Source organism: Notamacropus eugenii, chromosome 2, assembly GCF_028372415.1.
Source record: "Notamacropus eugenii isolate mMacEug1 chromosome 2, mMacEug1.pri_v2, whole genome shotgun sequence".
NCBI lineage: Eukaryota > Metazoa > Chordata > Mammalia > Diprotodontia > Macropodidae > Notamacropus > Notamacropus eugenii.
In genome coordinates this window covers 524,200,262-524,217,451 of record NC_092873.1, presented here as the reverse complement: position 1 = coordinate 524,217,451, position 17,190 = coordinate 524,200,262, and the positions used below count along the sequence as shown (strand labels likewise).

At 43.3% G+C, this 17,190-nt stretch overlaps 1 protein-coding gene across 1 annotated transcript in view; it reads right to left on the bottom strand.

The window, feature by feature from the left end:
* Positions 1-17,190, bottom strand: part of PGM1 (phosphoglucomutase 1) — a 74,100-nt gene that overhangs the window by 19,628 nt on the left and 37,282 nt on the right. The window contains exons 4-7 of the mRNA XM_072649727.1: positions 15,774-15,899; positions 10,271-10,461; positions 4,821-4,975; positions 3,248-3,363 (exon numbers count right to left, since the gene is read on the bottom strand). Of these exons, the coding sequence (XP_072505828.1) occupies positions 3,248-3,363; positions 4,821-4,975; positions 10,271-10,461; positions 15,774-15,899 (588 nt within the window). The remainder of the gene's footprint in view (positions 1-3,247; positions 3,364-4,820; positions 4,976-10,270; positions 10,462-15,773; positions 15,900-17,190) is intronic.

Genomic DNA, 17,190 nt, shown 5'->3' with positions numbered 1-17,190 from the left:
GAGATGCCTTTTGTTTTTAAACATATCAATTCAGCATGTAACTTTCAAACTATCCTACCTGTCTGCGATTCTTTCTGGCCTTTCATCTATCTAGGGGTGGGAAACCTGCAGCCTTGAAGCCACATGTAGCCCTCTAGGTCTTCAAGTGCAGCTCTTTGACAGAATTCAAATTTCACAGAATAAATCCTTTTATTAATGAGTGCTGCTAAGTATTACTAAAACTAAGAGTATTATATTCTTATGTGTATTTGAAAAAATAATGTTTTCATCACCCTAATTTCTTTTTTTTTTTTTTTTTACTATTTTATCTCCAGCCCCTTTCTCCTTCCTATTCACACCAAATTGAAAAAAACAAAGCCTTTCTTACACATATTCATAGTGAAGCAAAGCAAATTGCCACACTGGCCATGTCCAAAAATGTGTGTCTCATTGTGCATCTTGAGGCCATGCCTCCTCTGCCAAGAGGTGAAGAGCACCCTTCTCCACCCATGGCTAGTCCTACATTCTCGTTGTCCTTTCACTGACTGCTATTTTTTGATGGGGTGGTTTTATTGAATCAAATACATTCTAAATAACTGATCTAATCAAAAAGTGTTGTTACCTAACAAAGGTCATCTCTTTTATAGGGTCATCAATGAAGCCCCTTCCCTCCTATTCACATTTATGAAGTTGTTACTGTATAGATTGTTTACCTGGTTCTGTTCACATCATCCTGCATCAGTTCCAGTAGGACTTCCCAAGTTTCTCTGAAACTACTCCTTTAGTTATATATTATTCCATTACATTCCTCTGCCACAGCTTCTTCAGTCATGACCCCAACTAACCGGTAGCCCTTTAGGTTCCAGTTGTTCTATACTACAAAAGAATATTTTTATACATATAGGTCTTTGCCCTCTTTCTTTGATCTCTCTATGATACAGGGCTGGCCATGGTACCCCTGAGTCAAGTGGCATGCCCACTTCAGTGGCTCTGGGGACAGAGTCACAAATTCCTTTAGAGAATAGCTAGACCAACCTACAGCTACACCAACAGGGCATGAGTATGCCTGTTTCCCCACAGCTCTTCCAAAAGACAACATTTTCCTTTTCTGTCAGCTTTGCCCATCTGCAGGGTGGGAGGCGGAACCTAAGAGTAGATTTAATTTGCTTTAATTAAATCTCTAATTATTAGTGATTTCATCTCTCTTTATGATTGTGAACAGCTTGGATTTCTTCCTTTGAAAATTACCTTTGAAATAATTTGTGTACTTATAAAGCTGAATCTGTTCCTTGTATATCTTAAATAATAAAACTTTGTTGGAAAACCAATCACCCCATTTTAAAGATGAAGAAGAAGAGAGAGGCTTGGCTGAGATCAGCACACTTGCCAGATGGAAGAGCTAGGACTCAAACCCAGGTTCCTTGACTCAAAATCCGGGGCTCTTTCCATTCTGCCACCCTACCCCTTTTTTTTTTTTTTGCTGCTTGCCTAGAAAAGACTATTAATTAGCCAAAGCCAGCAAGCCAGTGTCCCCTTGCAAGAGTCAATGGGACATAGTGAATGAAGCACTGACCTTAGAGCTAGGTTTGAATTTTATATGTGTGTGTATATGTATATGTAGACATGCACATACACTCATACAGATATACACATACATATGTGTATATGCATGTATATTTCTATATGTGTATATATATATATCTCCCGTTAGAATGTGAGCATATTTATTTATACAGAACTATATTTGTTACATATACCATATACTAAATGTTAAATATATGCTTGAGTTATATACTATATATAACATACATGTTTATGTATAAGTATATATACTCACATTCTAACTGGAGAGACAACATGCAGCAATTATACACATATAAGACATATTATGTGTTGTATATAAAATACATATTTACGTATAATATATAGTGCTATAACAATATTACATCATTTATATGCTGTATAACTTAAATATGTAGTTTTCTATATTTATTTTATATAGAAATGTATATACATTCATATGAATATATATGGTATACAGTACATATTATCTATGACTTACATATGTTTCTATTTTTGTTATATATACATACATTACATGCAAACATATGAATATATCTTATCTGTATATAGCTATTGATATGCTGTCTCTCCCATTGGAATGGAAGTTCCTTGAGGCCAGGGGCTGTTTCTGCCTTTATTTGTATCCATTGCACTCTGCCCCATGCCTGACACATTAAGGAGGTGTTTAACAAAGGCTTGTGGATTAACTGAATGATTTCTATCTAAGATCCTATAACTCAAAGTTCAAGAGTCAGAAAAAGAGGGCTTGGTGTATAGTTAAGGCAATATGGAGGACTTCATGGAGTCAGCAGGACTCCACTGCAGGAAAAGTGGGTACATTTGGATGGTCAGTTAGAAACAGGGAGGGGACACATAGATACCTGCTATAAGTCTAGAGGCAGGAAGACCTGAGTTCATATCCACTTACTAGCTGACATTTTACCCTGGTCAAGTCGCTTAACCTGCCTGTCTTAAGTTTCCTTATCTGTAAAATGGGGATAATAGCACTTACCTCTTTGGGTGAGTTGTGAGGGTAAAATAAGAGAATATTTGGAAAGCTCTTTGCAAACCTTAACACACTGCCCAAAGTGAGCCAGTGTTACTACCACAGGTAGGAGAGGGTCCACTGGTTCCTGGCCAAACCCCATCCCAACCATCACACCAGCTCTCAGCCTAAGACTTATAGTTCACTTGGTGGTTGCCTAGTAACTTAGCTCCACCCTCACACCCTCCTTTCATTTAATGTTCATAAATCATAACTTTGTTATTAGAGAAAACTCAGGCCCATTAAAGAGAAAGATTTAAGGCTGTGCTGAAACCACTCCTTAAAGAAAAACGAGAAACTTATGCCTGCCTCTATATTTCTTCCCAGAAATGAAAACATTTCTAAAGGTCTCCCTGACCACCGGGGGATGAAGAATATGTTTATCCCCCTTTCCTCCCCAGTGGCTCAGTGACGGGTCTGGAGGAGGGCCCCCAAACTTCCTGCACTGGGTGATCGGGCCATACACCGAGGAACACGTTTTCTTGGCGATAAATGTGGAGGAGCTTTTCAGATGTATGTTTCAATCAGGGCTGTTCTAAATAAATGAGGTCTCCATAGAGGGAGCACCTAGCCCAGCATGGCTATTTCTGTCTGGCCACTGTAGGTCTAATCTTTCATGGGTCCAGTGTTTACAGGCACAAGTTTGAAACGTTGACTTACCCGTCCCGAAGCTTTCCTCCCCACAGAGGGACAGTTTGTTTGCATCCATCAGATTCCCAAAAAACTTCCAGCCCGTTGGAGTTTCATACAAAGTGATCTTTGTAGCGTTGGCCACCCTGCAGAGGCCAGGGAAAATTGCATCACAGTGGGATAGCGAGAGGATCCATGGGAAGGAGGGAAAAGAATCATGGTCATTTTGGCTCAGGCGCCCCTTGAGCATCAGGCAGGAGCAGACCCACTTCTAGGAGAGACCCTCTGGACAACAGTCTGTAGTAGGGGCATTGGGGGATGAGGTGGTCAAGGAAAAATGAACCATATTTCAGAGCCTAGAGTTTTCAGAGACACAGAAATGATTATGCGCATTCACCAGATGCAGGATGAGTTTTCTTAGCCCTCACTTCCCATCCAGCGACACCGGACTCCTGGTGTCCCACAAACCAGATCCTCCATTTCTTGGCTCCGGGCATTCCCTCACGCCTAGAATGCTCTCTTTCTTCAGTTCCTCCTACTGACCTCTAGCTTCCTCCAAAATTAAAATTCCACCTTCTACAGGAAGGTTTCCCCAACCTTCTTAACTCCAGTCCCTCTGTTAATTATTTCGTATTCAGCTTACTCCATATATATTTGTGGACACATTGTTTCCCCTATGAGACTGTGAGCTCTTCAGGGGTAGGGACTGGTTTATGTTGTTATATATCCCCAGGGCTTAGCACAATGCCTGGCACACAGGAGGTGCTTAATAAACGTTTATTGGTTGAATGACTGATGCTGGGCAATCCACTTAACCTCTGTCAGCCTCAGTTTCCTCATGTGTAAAGTGGGCATGATAATAGCACCTATCTCCCAGGGTTGTTGAGACAATATCATAAAGTGCTTTGTAAATCAAAGAGCTATGTGAATATCAGATGTTACATACCCGTTTATGTAAATGTGATCTTTCTGCTTGCTTCAAATTAAAATTTTTGGAAATGCTCCAAAGGCCACGGGGCTTCAGATATAGTAGATCCCCATCACATGCTGATTACAACATGAGAAAATGGCAGTCCCTCAGCTGCTCAGAACATCCCTTTCCTCATTGGTAAGGGGAGGAAGGACAGCATTCCAGGCATGGGGGGCAGCCAGTGCAAAGATATGGGGTCAGGAGATGGAGGAGGAGCAGTCAGAAGACAAGCATTACTGGATCCTACAGTTAATGGAGGGTTAACATGGAGATGACCAGAAAGGTGAGGAAAGTCTATAAAAGCCAAACAGAAGGCTCTGTGCTTGATCCTGGAGGGCAGAGGGAGTCAACTCCAGTGACTCACAGTGACCAACTCCAGTGGGTCATGGCTAAGCAGTCTGTCCCACTCTGGGGAAAAGGAAGATGACACAATTGTTTTCTGGATTCCGTGCAAGGTCCAACAAGGGAATGCTGGACCTTGGCTATTAATCTCCAGGTTGCTTCACTCCCCTCCCTCGAGCAGAGTTCTCTACAAACCCAATGCCCTTCTTGAGTGGAGGGAGGACTATGTGTTAGGCCTGGGGGTAGGCTCAAGAGAAGCAGTGGAAACAGCAGGTGAAGGAAGCCACTCACCTGTCCAGGGCTCCGCTGGTGGGCATGCTTCGGGCAAAGCCTCGAACCCCAGTCTGCTGAAAATAAGGAATGCTGAAGATGTTGGCAGCAATGACAGCCACAGAGTCCGAAGGGTTAACGAAGAATCCGTGTTTTCCCAGAATCATGTTTCGATCCTTTGGGAGAAAGGGCATTGAAAGGAAGAAGTTTTCATCAAATTGTTATGAAAGTTTAAAGAAGGAGGAGGAGGAGGAGAGAGATGGGTTCGGCAAAAATAATTTTTTGCAATAAAATTCTAAAATGAAAAATGGATAAATTCCTTCTCCCTCAGAGGTTTGCTTCTCACTGGGTTTTTATAGCACCCATCGCCAAACCTTCCCTCAATGCCGTGCGGTTCAGAAAGTGTTTTCAATTAAAATGCAGGAACAAATTCAGCTCGAGCTGAGTGCTCTCTTCTCTCCCTTAGCCTCTGGGGACCTGCTAAACTTTAACCCCAGAGACCTCTTCCCATCTCAGAAACCAATCGTTCCTTTGGTCTAGAAGAAATGAGATCGCAACGATAAAGAGAATGCTAGTTGTTTACACAATTTGATGGGCCCTCAAGACTCCCTGTCTGGGAGGAAAGCATTTCTTTAAAGATGAGATCTCTATTTGCAGAATCCAATGTGCAGGGAACTCTGACTAAGAGTTTAGGACAAAGCATCCCCAAAGGGATTGTCAAGAGGCAGCTAAGGGGCACAAAGTACTGCACTTGGAGTCAGGAAGACCTGAGTTCAAATCCAGCTTCAGATATGGACTAGATGTGTGACCCCGGGCAAGTCACTTAACCTGTCTGCCTCAGTTTCCTCACCTGTAAAACGCAATAATCATATCACTACACCTCATAGAGTTGTTATGAGAATCAAGTGGAGATAAGAGCTATAAAGGCTCAGCACAGTGCCTGGCTCATAGGAAGGGCTACGTAAATGTTAGCTATCATTATTATGATGATGAGACACAATATGTATAGTAACATTATCAAAAAATTGCTGCCTCTGTCATTTTCTCCCTCTATGACCTGAGGCAACTCTCCCTCTCCTTGAGCCTCAGTTTCTTCTTCTATAAGACAAAGGGGTTGGAGCAGCTCTAGAGCTATGATCTGATAAATATCCCAGTGTCTTAAACAAAATGGCCTTAACTGGGAACTTTATGGACTTTCAAAAAGACTGGTAAGAAGAGAATTTTTTTAAAAGAAATAAACTCATTTTAAGAAATGTCTGACATGGGAGAGACGGTATCAGGAGAAGAGTCTGAGTTTTGCTGACCATAGCAATGATTGTCTATCATGGAAGGACCAGTCCAGTCAAGTGTGGAGTAACTCACCATTGGGAGACTGGCCACCAGGCAATGAATGTGGGATGCCAGAGAACCTCATGAAGACTGATTCACAAGGTCCAAAAGGATCACCAGCTACATTAACAGAAGGAGTCCCCATAGGATCTTTGGATCATAGACTGAGAGCTGTTATGGAGACATTCTGATAAAATGATAGATCCTTGAAATACTGAATTATGTAAGACCTAGTCTTACTGAGGCAAAAAAAACAGCAGTGACCTCCAAACCTCCTGATCTCTTCTAGCCCAGCCCCCATAATCATCGCTGAGGGCAGAAATCCTTATGGAGAGGGAGCTCACCTTTCTCATCAACACCAGCAACAGCTGCTGACCAGCTCTGACCAACAATCAGATGGGCACAGGAACTCTTGGAGGCAGGATCTCCCACACTCCCAGTCCTGCTTCCAGCCCAGCCTTCATAGCTATCATCCACAGAAGAACTCCTGGGGAGAAGGGCCCAAGGAGTCTCAATAACCACCAACCAACTGCCATACACAGGATAGGCGGATCAGCTGAGCCGAAGCAGCAGGGAGAGAAGAGGGCAGCATGTACCAGGCAAGTCAAACTACCATCAGCACCTTGACCACCATTTCCCTCAGACACCGATAGAGACAGTCAGGACCCTGAAGTCAAGAGTGTTAGGAATAACAATGCTTCCAGACCAATGTCACCGGCCATGATCCAGAGGAAGCAGCCTCTGTGGAGATGCCACCTGCCGGGGCTAGAGCCATAACTACTGAAGACCCAGAAAAGAAAGTCTGGTCATTGAACCTTTGGTACTGCCCAATGTTGAATGTCAGAAAGCGATCATATTTGATCAGTGGAAATAACATGAAGAAGGAGACTTTATGACTGTCTGCTTTGCTGCTGAACCCTAAGGACCATGGGACTTTCCCTCTGACCTATAACTGAAACTTTCTATGTATGTTATCTCCCCCATGAGAGTGAATGTGAGCTGCCTGGGAGCAGGGACTGCTGGACTGCAGGACTGAGCCCAGTGCCTTTTATATAGTAAGGGCTTAAAAATACTTTGTTTATTTACTCTTTAAAGATAAGCTAAGTTTCATATTCACGCATGGAAATGGGGGCAGGGGAGCATGATGTACTGGAAAGGATGCAGGGTTAAAAGTCAAAAGCCCTGGCTTCCAAACTGGACTCTGGCCACTCTCTGGGTAACCTCCAACTAGTCACTTAACCTTTAGAAGGGTGTAGTTTCCTCACGTACAAAATAAGGGCACTGGACTCAATGGCACTTGACGTCTCTTCAAGTAATAAATCTATGACTCTCTGGGAATCAGTTTCCTCTTCTGTAAAATGAAGAGGATGGACCTCCATGAACTCAGAGGTCCTTTACGTGTGGATCTCAAAACATCTTGCTTAGTAATGAGTTTTAAGGAAAAAAACAAGGCTCAGTAACTCATCTGGAAACTTAAGGATAAATTCTTCAGCTAAATTAATAGAAAAGAATGAAAGAGTGAAAGTCTACATTAAAAACTTAGAATGTTGCTATCTACCTCCAGAACCAATGGAGTCTGAATGCCGATAGAAGTATACTATTTTTTCACTTTATTTTTCTTGAGTTTTCTTTGCAGGGAGGAGGGGGTCCTGTATTTTCTTTCAAAACATGACCCACATGGAAATGCGCTTTGCATGACTGCATGTGCATAATCTATATCAAATTGCTTGCTTTCCCAAAAAGTGGGGAAGGGAGAGAGAGAATTTGGAACTCAAAATTTAAAAAAAAAATGTTAAAAAGTATTTTTATATGTAATTGGAAAAATATAAAAACATAATTTAAGGGAAAAAAACCTCACCAAGTGCCAAATCCTAAGCTAAGCACTGGGGATTCAAAAACAAAAGGGACAGCCCCTGCCTCCAAGGGGCTTATACTCAGGAGAAGAGAGAACTTTGCAGGAAGTTACATTTGGAAAAAGGTAAGGCTGCCCAGGGTACCGACAGTGGGTGGTCGTATGACAATAGTGGTTTAAATTGTGTGCTCATTAAGGATTTGAATTCTATTAAACAGACTGCTTTTTAAGACTTCTTTGGGATATACAGTAACAGCATTCAAATCCTGGCTCCCTGTGTGACTGGGGCAAGTCCTATCCTCTCTGAGTCTGTAAAAAGAGTAGACGGGACTTGGTGATCTCTCTAAAATCTAGAGATGATGTGACACTGAGCTCTCACGATTCTAAGAGTCAGGACTACTTGTCTGTGAAATTGACTGAGAAAAAAAAACACATTTTTATTTCCATAGAATTGATTTTCTTTGTAATTCTCTGTCTTTGATTTCATGCATTTAAAACCATGACTCTGAGAAGAGGTCCAGAGGCTTCTCCAGGCTGACAAAGGAGCCAATGACACCAAGGAAGTCTGACCCTGCTCTAGAGAAAGTCTGTTGTCACACTCATCCTGAGACAAAGTCCAGGGGGAGAGGCCAAAGGCCAAGGAAACCTTGCCTCTGCTAGCTGGACCTTAGATTTTTGACGGCATGAAAGCTTTATGACCTCCTCAGGTGGGCAGTCCCTCTACAGAGGCAGATGGCAATCCCTCTTCCCCTCCCTCAGTAAACCATCTTGGCGACCTGGCTACTCTGTGCAGCCAATATTTTAAGAATGAAGACCCTTGCCCTATGCTGGTCCTTGGCATTCTCCTATTAGGATCCTATTCAAAGCCTTCCCCACATAGGCAGGACCTCCCATGGGTTATAGCCATCTCCTTGAGGGTAGAGTCTTACTAGATAATTTCTATCTTTGTAAACCCATTGCCTAGCACAGTGCCTGGTGCACAGTTAGCTTGTATTAAGCCCCCACTATGTGGCAGGTGAGAGAAATTATTTTCTATTATATTAATAACCCATTGTTAATTAGCATCCAGGCTTTTAATTTCCTCATTCAGGAACCAGCCCCTGTAAGGCCAGTCAGTTAGTCTCTGAAAGACAAGGCTGATAGATGAGCTTGCCCAAATCCTCTGGGAACATGATCCTCCATCTTGGGGCAGGACTCCACTCAACTAGAACATCTAACTTCTGTTTGGAATGTAAACAAAAGCTAATCTAGATGAATGCCAGCCCCAAAGCCTTGAGCTATGCCCTTGTACCCCACCACTGAAGTTTCCAGTGACCCAGCTCATGAAGGAGAAAGCCAAAGAGATTTGCATAGAGATGGATTCCTTTATCCTCCCAGAGTCTCCCTATCAAGCCACATTCTCACCAGGAGGAGCTGAAGACTTTTGGTCCCTTTCCTCATTAATATGCCCACCCTCTCACCAATTGTTCACCAGTCAGGGCTGATTTTTATCTAGCAGGGCATCCCCTTTTATAAAAGTATATAAAGGCACTGTCTCTATTAGAGGTCTTTGGTTACCTAGAGAAATCACTGACCACCAATTTATTATTAGCTAGTCTAATTAATAAACTGATTATTAATTATTCAGAAACTCTATCTCTCAGGTTTTTCATATATCTCATAGATATCGTGCTAAGCACTGGGTAGATGCTCAAGAAATGCCTGTTGAATTCAATTCAAGAATTCAGAATTACAAAAAAAGGGTCCAAGGTCACCACCAGACACTAATGAGGAATGAAATGAGAGTGGAAATTCTTTTTGGTCCAAACATGTGATTTTATGGGCAAAGAGACCTCCTAGAGGAGGAAACTCCCTATACCAAGGCAGATCAATGTCTGCTCAGCCATCTGTGATCTTTAGAAAGCTCCCTGGAACACTTGAGATTGGAAGTGACTTGTCAGAGTCGTAGGTCCAATATGTGTCAGAGGCAAGATCTGAATCCAGGACTTTCTGGCTCCAAAGACTTCTTTATCCACTACACCAGGCTAGATCAGAGTCCATCTCTTACTGAGTCAGGGACAGGTGGGCTTAGACAGCCTCAGGCATCTCCTCCAGTTTTGATACCCACTGTCAGAAAGCCAGGAGGGCCAGGAAGTGTCAGGGGTAGGATTTGAACCCACATCTTCCTACCTTCAAAGACAGTTCTCTGTCCGTTACAGAACGAAACCCAGATCTATGGTAACTAACACAGTTTCTGGCTCATAGGAAATTACTTGATAAATGCTGGTTGAATTGAATTGAATTGACTCACCCCATCTCCATCAAAGGCTGCACCAAAGTCATGTTCTCCACTCTTCATGGTCTCCACCAGATCAGATGCATAGGTCAAGTTCGGGTCAGGGTGGTGGCCCCCAAAGTCCTCCAGAGGGACACAGTTGACAGCTGAATTTGCAGGGGCACCAAGCTCTTCACACAGGATCTTTTTAACATACGGCCCCACAACTAGACAGGTCGAGAAAGGGAAATATGAAAATTAGCATCTTTAAATGAAATTCATTCATATTCTTTTCTTTATTTTAAACTTATAGGGGAAAAAAGTATTTCCATAATACAGTATAATAAAAGGAAGATGATTACACATGGAACTGCAAATCGATCATGGACAACTTTGCTTTTCCTTTTAAATATACAATAAAGTTATTATGTAAATTTCTTTTTTTCCTTTTTTCCCCTCCCCATCCTAGAAATGGCTACTATTAAACACAAATATCTATATATGTGTAAAAACATTCTATATGTGCTTCTAATTGTCAGTGATAGTCCCTTCCTTCACAGGTCATTTGTAGTTAATTTGGGTATTAATAATAGTCAAAAATGACTCATTCATTGAAAGCTGTTCTTAAAATAATATTGCTCTTACTGTATACAATGTTCATTTCTGCCCATCTCCATCTGCATTATTTCATGCAAGTCTTTCCACGCTGTTCTAAGATCACTGAGCTCATCATTTCTGACAGCACTCAGTCTATAAAAACTTTTAAAAACATTCACTCATCGTCTATTATGTGCATAACTCTGCTGCCTTTGCCTCCAAGGTTTCTTGAATACCTACTATGTGCCAGACACCATGCTAGCCACTGAGGATCCCAAGACAAAAACACAGAGTCTTGGCCATCAGAAAGCTCCCTTTCATCACATCCCCATCACTTAGCAGAGGGTCTGGCACATAGTAGGGGGGTGACAAATGCTTATTACTTGATTTGTCACAAAGGGTTCGCATGAGTAATTTTCAAAGAAACAACTCCAACGAACCACATGGAAAAATGCCCAAATCACCAAGAATTAGAAAAACGCGAATGATAACAACTCAGACGCGCCAGCTCCTACGCAGTAGGGGACCAAGGTGACCAAAAAGGAAAGTGACAATTATTGGAGAAACTAGGGGAAAAAAGGCACATTAATGTATTCTTGACAATTACATGAATTGGTCTAATCCAGGGATGGGGAAGGCGCAGCCTCAAGGCCACATGTGGTCTATGTCCTCAAGGGCAGCTCTCTGATGACGGACTCCAAACTTTGTTCTGAGAAGTTTGGATTCTGTCAAAGAGCCGGACTTGAGGACCTAGACGGTCACATGCAACCTCAAAGCCACAGACTCCCCACCTGTGCAGTCTTCCTAGAAAGAAATTCAGACTATGCTGAAAAAGTCACTAAGCTACCCTTCAACCTGGCAACACCAGTAGGCCTCTATCCCAACGAGATCAAAGAAAAAGGACCCTACATCCAAAAAATATTTAGCACCTCTACCTACAGCAACAGAAACCTGACTTCTGTGAAAGTCCTGTGGGGAATCTGCCATAATCTTAACAGAAAAGCAAGCTGAACATAATTATAATAATAGCTAACATTTCAATAGCACTTGCCATGTGCCAAGCACCGTGCTAAGCTTTACAGTTATAATCTCATTTGATCCTCACAACAATCCTGGGAGGTAGGTGCTATTATTATCCCCTCTTACAGATAAGGAAACTGAGGCAGACAGGAAAAGTGCCTTGCCCAGGTCACACAGCTAGCAAGTGTCTGAGGCTCAGGTCTTCTACCTCTGCGTCCAGTGCCAAATGACTGGCTAGCATGTGGGGATGGCACAATGAGGCTGCCTTGGGGACTAAGCCTTGCCTGGAGTTAATGGCTAATGCATTTTCTGATCCTGCCCTGAGCAGTCACCTGCCTCGCCCCTGGCTTTGGTGATTCATTAGACACATGAATGCCCAGCTCCATTTTTTGGACTTCTTGGCTTATCGCTCAGTTGCTCCCTGACCCCTGTTGTTTAACAACTCTTCACTGGCACCAGTCCCTCCTCCAAAGCCACCTGAGGGCTCACAGGACAGGGCAGGAGACCATCTCCCTAGCCAGACCCCAGCACCCTGGATGGCATGGACACAGCAATCATTCACTAAGTCCCATCTGACAGCATGACCCTGGGGCGCCTTCTCTGAATACCCACAAGTTGACATCTTAGAGGGTGGCTTTGGTTTTGGACGCAACTGAAAGTGCTTTGGAGACGAGTCTGGCAAATAAACTGCAAGATCAAGCTGAGGAGTACAGTTGGGTCAACAACAAAGGAGTCCTGCCATGTGATGAGCCTGACTTTCTTGTGTGAGTCACTGAAAAGGAGTCCCCCAGTCTAGCAGCACCCGGAAAAACAGGGAGGGTCTCCAAAGGGCACCAGGCATGTGGCAGGGAGGTCTTTGGGGGGGAGTTCAGCCTCCTGACATTTTAGTCACATGCGCTGGGAGGGGTCAGATGTGCTTCACTTGGCCCTTGAGGCAGAACTAGGTAGGAGAAGCCTAAGTAGTCAGGAAGCTGATTTAAGTTTGAGGTCAGGAAAGATTCCTAACCATAAGAGCTGTTCCAAGGTGGAATGGGCTACCTGCCTCAATAGACACGACATCTCATACTTGTCATCCCTGCTACTGGGGAGACTGAGGCAGAAGGATTCCTTGAGCTTAGGAGTTCTGAACTCCAGTGGGCTAACCAAGTTCAGTATCAATATAGTGAGTTCTCAGGAAGAGAAGGCCATTGGGGTGCCTAAGGAGGGACAAACCAGCTCAGGTTTAAAATGGATCGGGTCAAGCTCCCATAGGGTTCAGGGGTGATATCAGAACCATGAACAGCCCCTGAGCATCCAACCTGCAAGGAGGAGTCATAGGTTCCCGCCTACCAGGGTCTTCAAGCAGAGGCTAGATCAAAGCATCTTAAACTTTTTCCACTCGAGAACCCTTCAGTGCTTCTTAAACTGTGGGTCTCAGGGAATTCTTGTCCTGATTGACGCTAGACTCACCGATATTAATGTCCTGTCAACTGAGTTTTCAATCAATCACTCCAAAAGTATTTTCTAAATACTAATTTTTTGCCAGGCACATTTCTAGCAGCTATCCATCCTATAAAAGCTAGCACTTATATAGTACCTTAAGGTTCATAAAGAACTTTACAGAGAGCATTTCATTTTATCTTCACAGCAGAGACTATTTGTGATGACTATGTCCAGACCCTACGGGTCTCAAAGCCAGCAAGACTTGGGTTTGCATCCTGCTTCTGACACACACTGGGTGTGCGTGTGCGTGTGTGTGTGTGTGTGTATGTGGACAAGATACTTGTTCTCTTTATATTCTATCCAATCCCCAAAGCTGCAGAAGTGTCAGTCTTCATTGGAAGGTGCAGTATCTTCCAGGAGTTCCCTTCAGCAATGCAGAAACAGGTCTAACCCCAATCCCTCTCCCCAGGTACAACAGGCGTGGTGTTCACTGGTTAGGTCACAGATGAACTCTGTCTCCCACTGCATGCATGACGAGGAGTCTTAGCAGGCTACAAGTACATTAGGAGTCAACAGTGGGACTCAGTAAATGCTCAGGAGACAGAGGTTCAGCACCCTCCAAGGGCCCCCTCTATTCTTCCCTGGTCATCCCAGCTGTGAAGTCCTCTGGTCAGTTCTGAGAGCTAGACAGGGACTTGGGAGTCATGAGAAATGGTACAGAAAACAGAGGAGGGATGTTTAACCTGGAGAAGAAAATGCTTGTTGACTTGACAGGAAGTCCTCCCCCTTGAAGGAGGCCTTCCTTTACTCTGTATGTAGCTAGGACCTATACTTTGTTTTCTCCATTAGAATATAATCTCCTTGAGGGCAGGGATTTTGTTTTTTCTTTGTCTCCTCAGGGCCTAACACATAATAAGTGCTTAATAAATGCTTATTCGCTGATGGCAGTCCTCAAATATAGGATCACACAAACCCAACCCCATCATTTTACAGATGAGGAAAAACAGAGCAATGAAATGACTTGCCCAGGGCCACAAAGCTAGTAAGTGACTGGGGTAGAATCTGAACCCAGGATTTTCTGATTCCAAGTCCAATGCCCTATTTATGATATACAACCCATATCCCAAAGCTTGACCTTTAAAAATGAGAGAAAGCTCCTTCTGTATGGATCCGAGAATCGATTTTAACTAAAATTTAAGAACTTACAAAGAACCAGAGTTGTCCAATAATGAAATAGGCTTCCTAACAAAGTATTTTATTAAAGATGAAACATTTGTTAAGTGCTTAGTATCTGCTAAGTGCTGGGGTTATAAATACAAGCCTATAAAACAGTCCCTGCCTTCAAGGACCTTGTACTCTAATGGAAGAAGACTGCATAGAAACGAATGGTACAAAGGAGGTTCTTCGAGTGGATGCATGCCAAGATGCCCTGGGGCTGGGAAAGGAGGGTTAGGCCTGGCAAGATGAGCCAAGAGCTTACCTGTCCCAGGGCAGAGGCCGAGTCTCCAGCAGGAGGGAGATGAGCAGCAGTGTGAGGGCAGAACAGGGCTTGGGTGGGAGGCGGAGCCACAGAATCTCCAGGACCCTTCCCAAAAGGGACGTCAAATGCTCTGGGTTTTCTAGTTATTACTAACACCATTGCTGTCAGGCAGATTGTAGAGGAGTGAACAGATACCTCCAAAGAGAAGGTGGAGGAGGACTGTACTCTGGCTTCCCTATGGTCAATTACCACCTTGTTCTTTCTTTCACCAAAGAAAGAGGACATTAGGGTGGCTCAAGATAACATTTACCATCTTAGCAACAGACATTCAAAGAAAAATGGAGGACACTATAGGAAAATACTGCACACTTCTTGTCTGGATGAAAGGCTTCATCATCACAGTGTATGTCATTCAAAACCTGGTTCTTTTCTTTTCAGAGCTAATCAAGGTTACGTGACTTGTCCAGGGTCACACAGTGAGTGTCTGCAGTCAAATTTGAGCTCAGGCCCTCCTGACTACAGGGCTAGTGCTCTAACCACCACACCACCTAGCTGCCTCTAGTTCCTGGTTCTTAATGAGAAAATTCAAAAATGGAAAACAAGCCTATTATGGGCACAGACTCCAGTTTCATGCTTCAAAGAGAATAATGTTCATCAGTGGGAACAGGATGCCTCCCCAAACAGTACCAAAGTAACTCTATAAAAATATTCTGAATACGATTTTTAAGGAACAAATCAATGATGCTAGACTTGGTGTCAGGAAGACCTGAATTTAAATCCTATCTCAGGCACTTATAAGCTGTTTGACTCTGGGCAAGTCACTGACCCTCTGTCTGCCTCAGTTTTCTCATCTCTAAAATGAGATTGGACCCTATGGCCTTTCAGGTCCCTTCCAGTTCTAAATTTATGATCCTATGAGCTTGAAAAGTAAAAATGAAAGATGAAAAGGTCAATTGTTCACAGTTGTCCAAATCCAACTCAAGCATCCACACCACAGTGACCGTCACTGTCATTTTCTACCTCCGTGCATGGCATCAATGCGGATCTTGAGCCGGTTGGGGCCTGACAGCAGCTCCTTTAGGGCACTGAAGTCAAAGATGTTCCTCAGCATGGTGGCATAAGCTTCCACAGAATCCACGATTTCCACTAAGGAAAACAAAACAAAATGGAGAGAGGGGAAAATTTAACATACCCTGAAACAGAAATGTCACCCTGGATTTCTTTTTTAAGGCATGAACTTTATTTTAAACACAGAGAGATTTCATTAGTACAGAGAACTCCCAGGTGAGGAAATTCCCCCTACCAGTGCAGGTAGACACCGGCCAATCTTGCAGAATTACCTGGGCACTGAGAGGTTACTCTCCCAGGACCACAAATAAGTACTGCGGGGAAGACAGAGATGATGAGAGCACCAGGATTATAGATTCCAAGCCAGAAGGGGCCCAGAGCCCACTGGGTCCAACCTCCCCATTTTAGAGATGAGGAAGCTGAGCCTGGAAAATTCAGTGACTTGCCCAGGGTCACACAAGCAAGGAAGCATCTCTGGTAGAATCTGAACATGGATCTTCCTGATTCTAAGCCCAGGATGGATCTGCTGCATTACCAGACTGCTTCAAGGTCTGAAAACATGTCTACACTATCACAACCAGGCCTCTGTTCCCAAGCCCCTGCCACATTGGCTTTTCCTTCTCCTTTATAAATCTAGGGCTTCATCAGTATAGAGGACGGAAGATGATGGCCTGACCCCTAAGAGTTTCCAAGAAAAAATACAAGGCAGGTAAGAGGTGGGTGAAGGCAATATCAGAGTATGAACAACCTGGTCTCAATTTATTGGGGGTACCGGCGGTACAAGGGAACGTGCCTAAAGTCAGAGGATGTGAGTTCAAATCCCAGCTCTGCTGTAGGACCTTGGTCACTTTATTTTTCTGGACCTTAATTCCCTCACCTATAGAATGGGCAAATTGATCTTAATCTCTTAAGCCCCTTCTAGTTCTAAATATATGATAATATGAATCCTCTACTGACCTAATGTGGTCTTGGGGGCATGGTTTAGCTCTGCTTAGGTCTGGGTTTCAGTTTGACCAAGAAGAGCATGACTTACTTTCTTTTTTTTTTTAATTTTATCAATGCCTTTTGTTTTTACATCATGGTCATTTTCAGGTATCCCCATTCCCCTACAGCAAGCTTTCCCTTAAAACAAAAAAAATCAAACCAATACAGAGATCGTACCTAACAGCACCTACTCCGTTCAACCTCCCACAGGAAGGAGGTGCATTTTCTCATCTCTCCCCCAGGACCAAGACTGGTCATTCCAGTTGCACAGAGGTCAGTTCTATTGTAGTCTTTGACTGGTAATCATCACTGTAGTCACTACATGTATTATTTTCTGGTTTTGCCTGCATCATTACATCAGTTCACATTAAGTCTTCCCATGTAC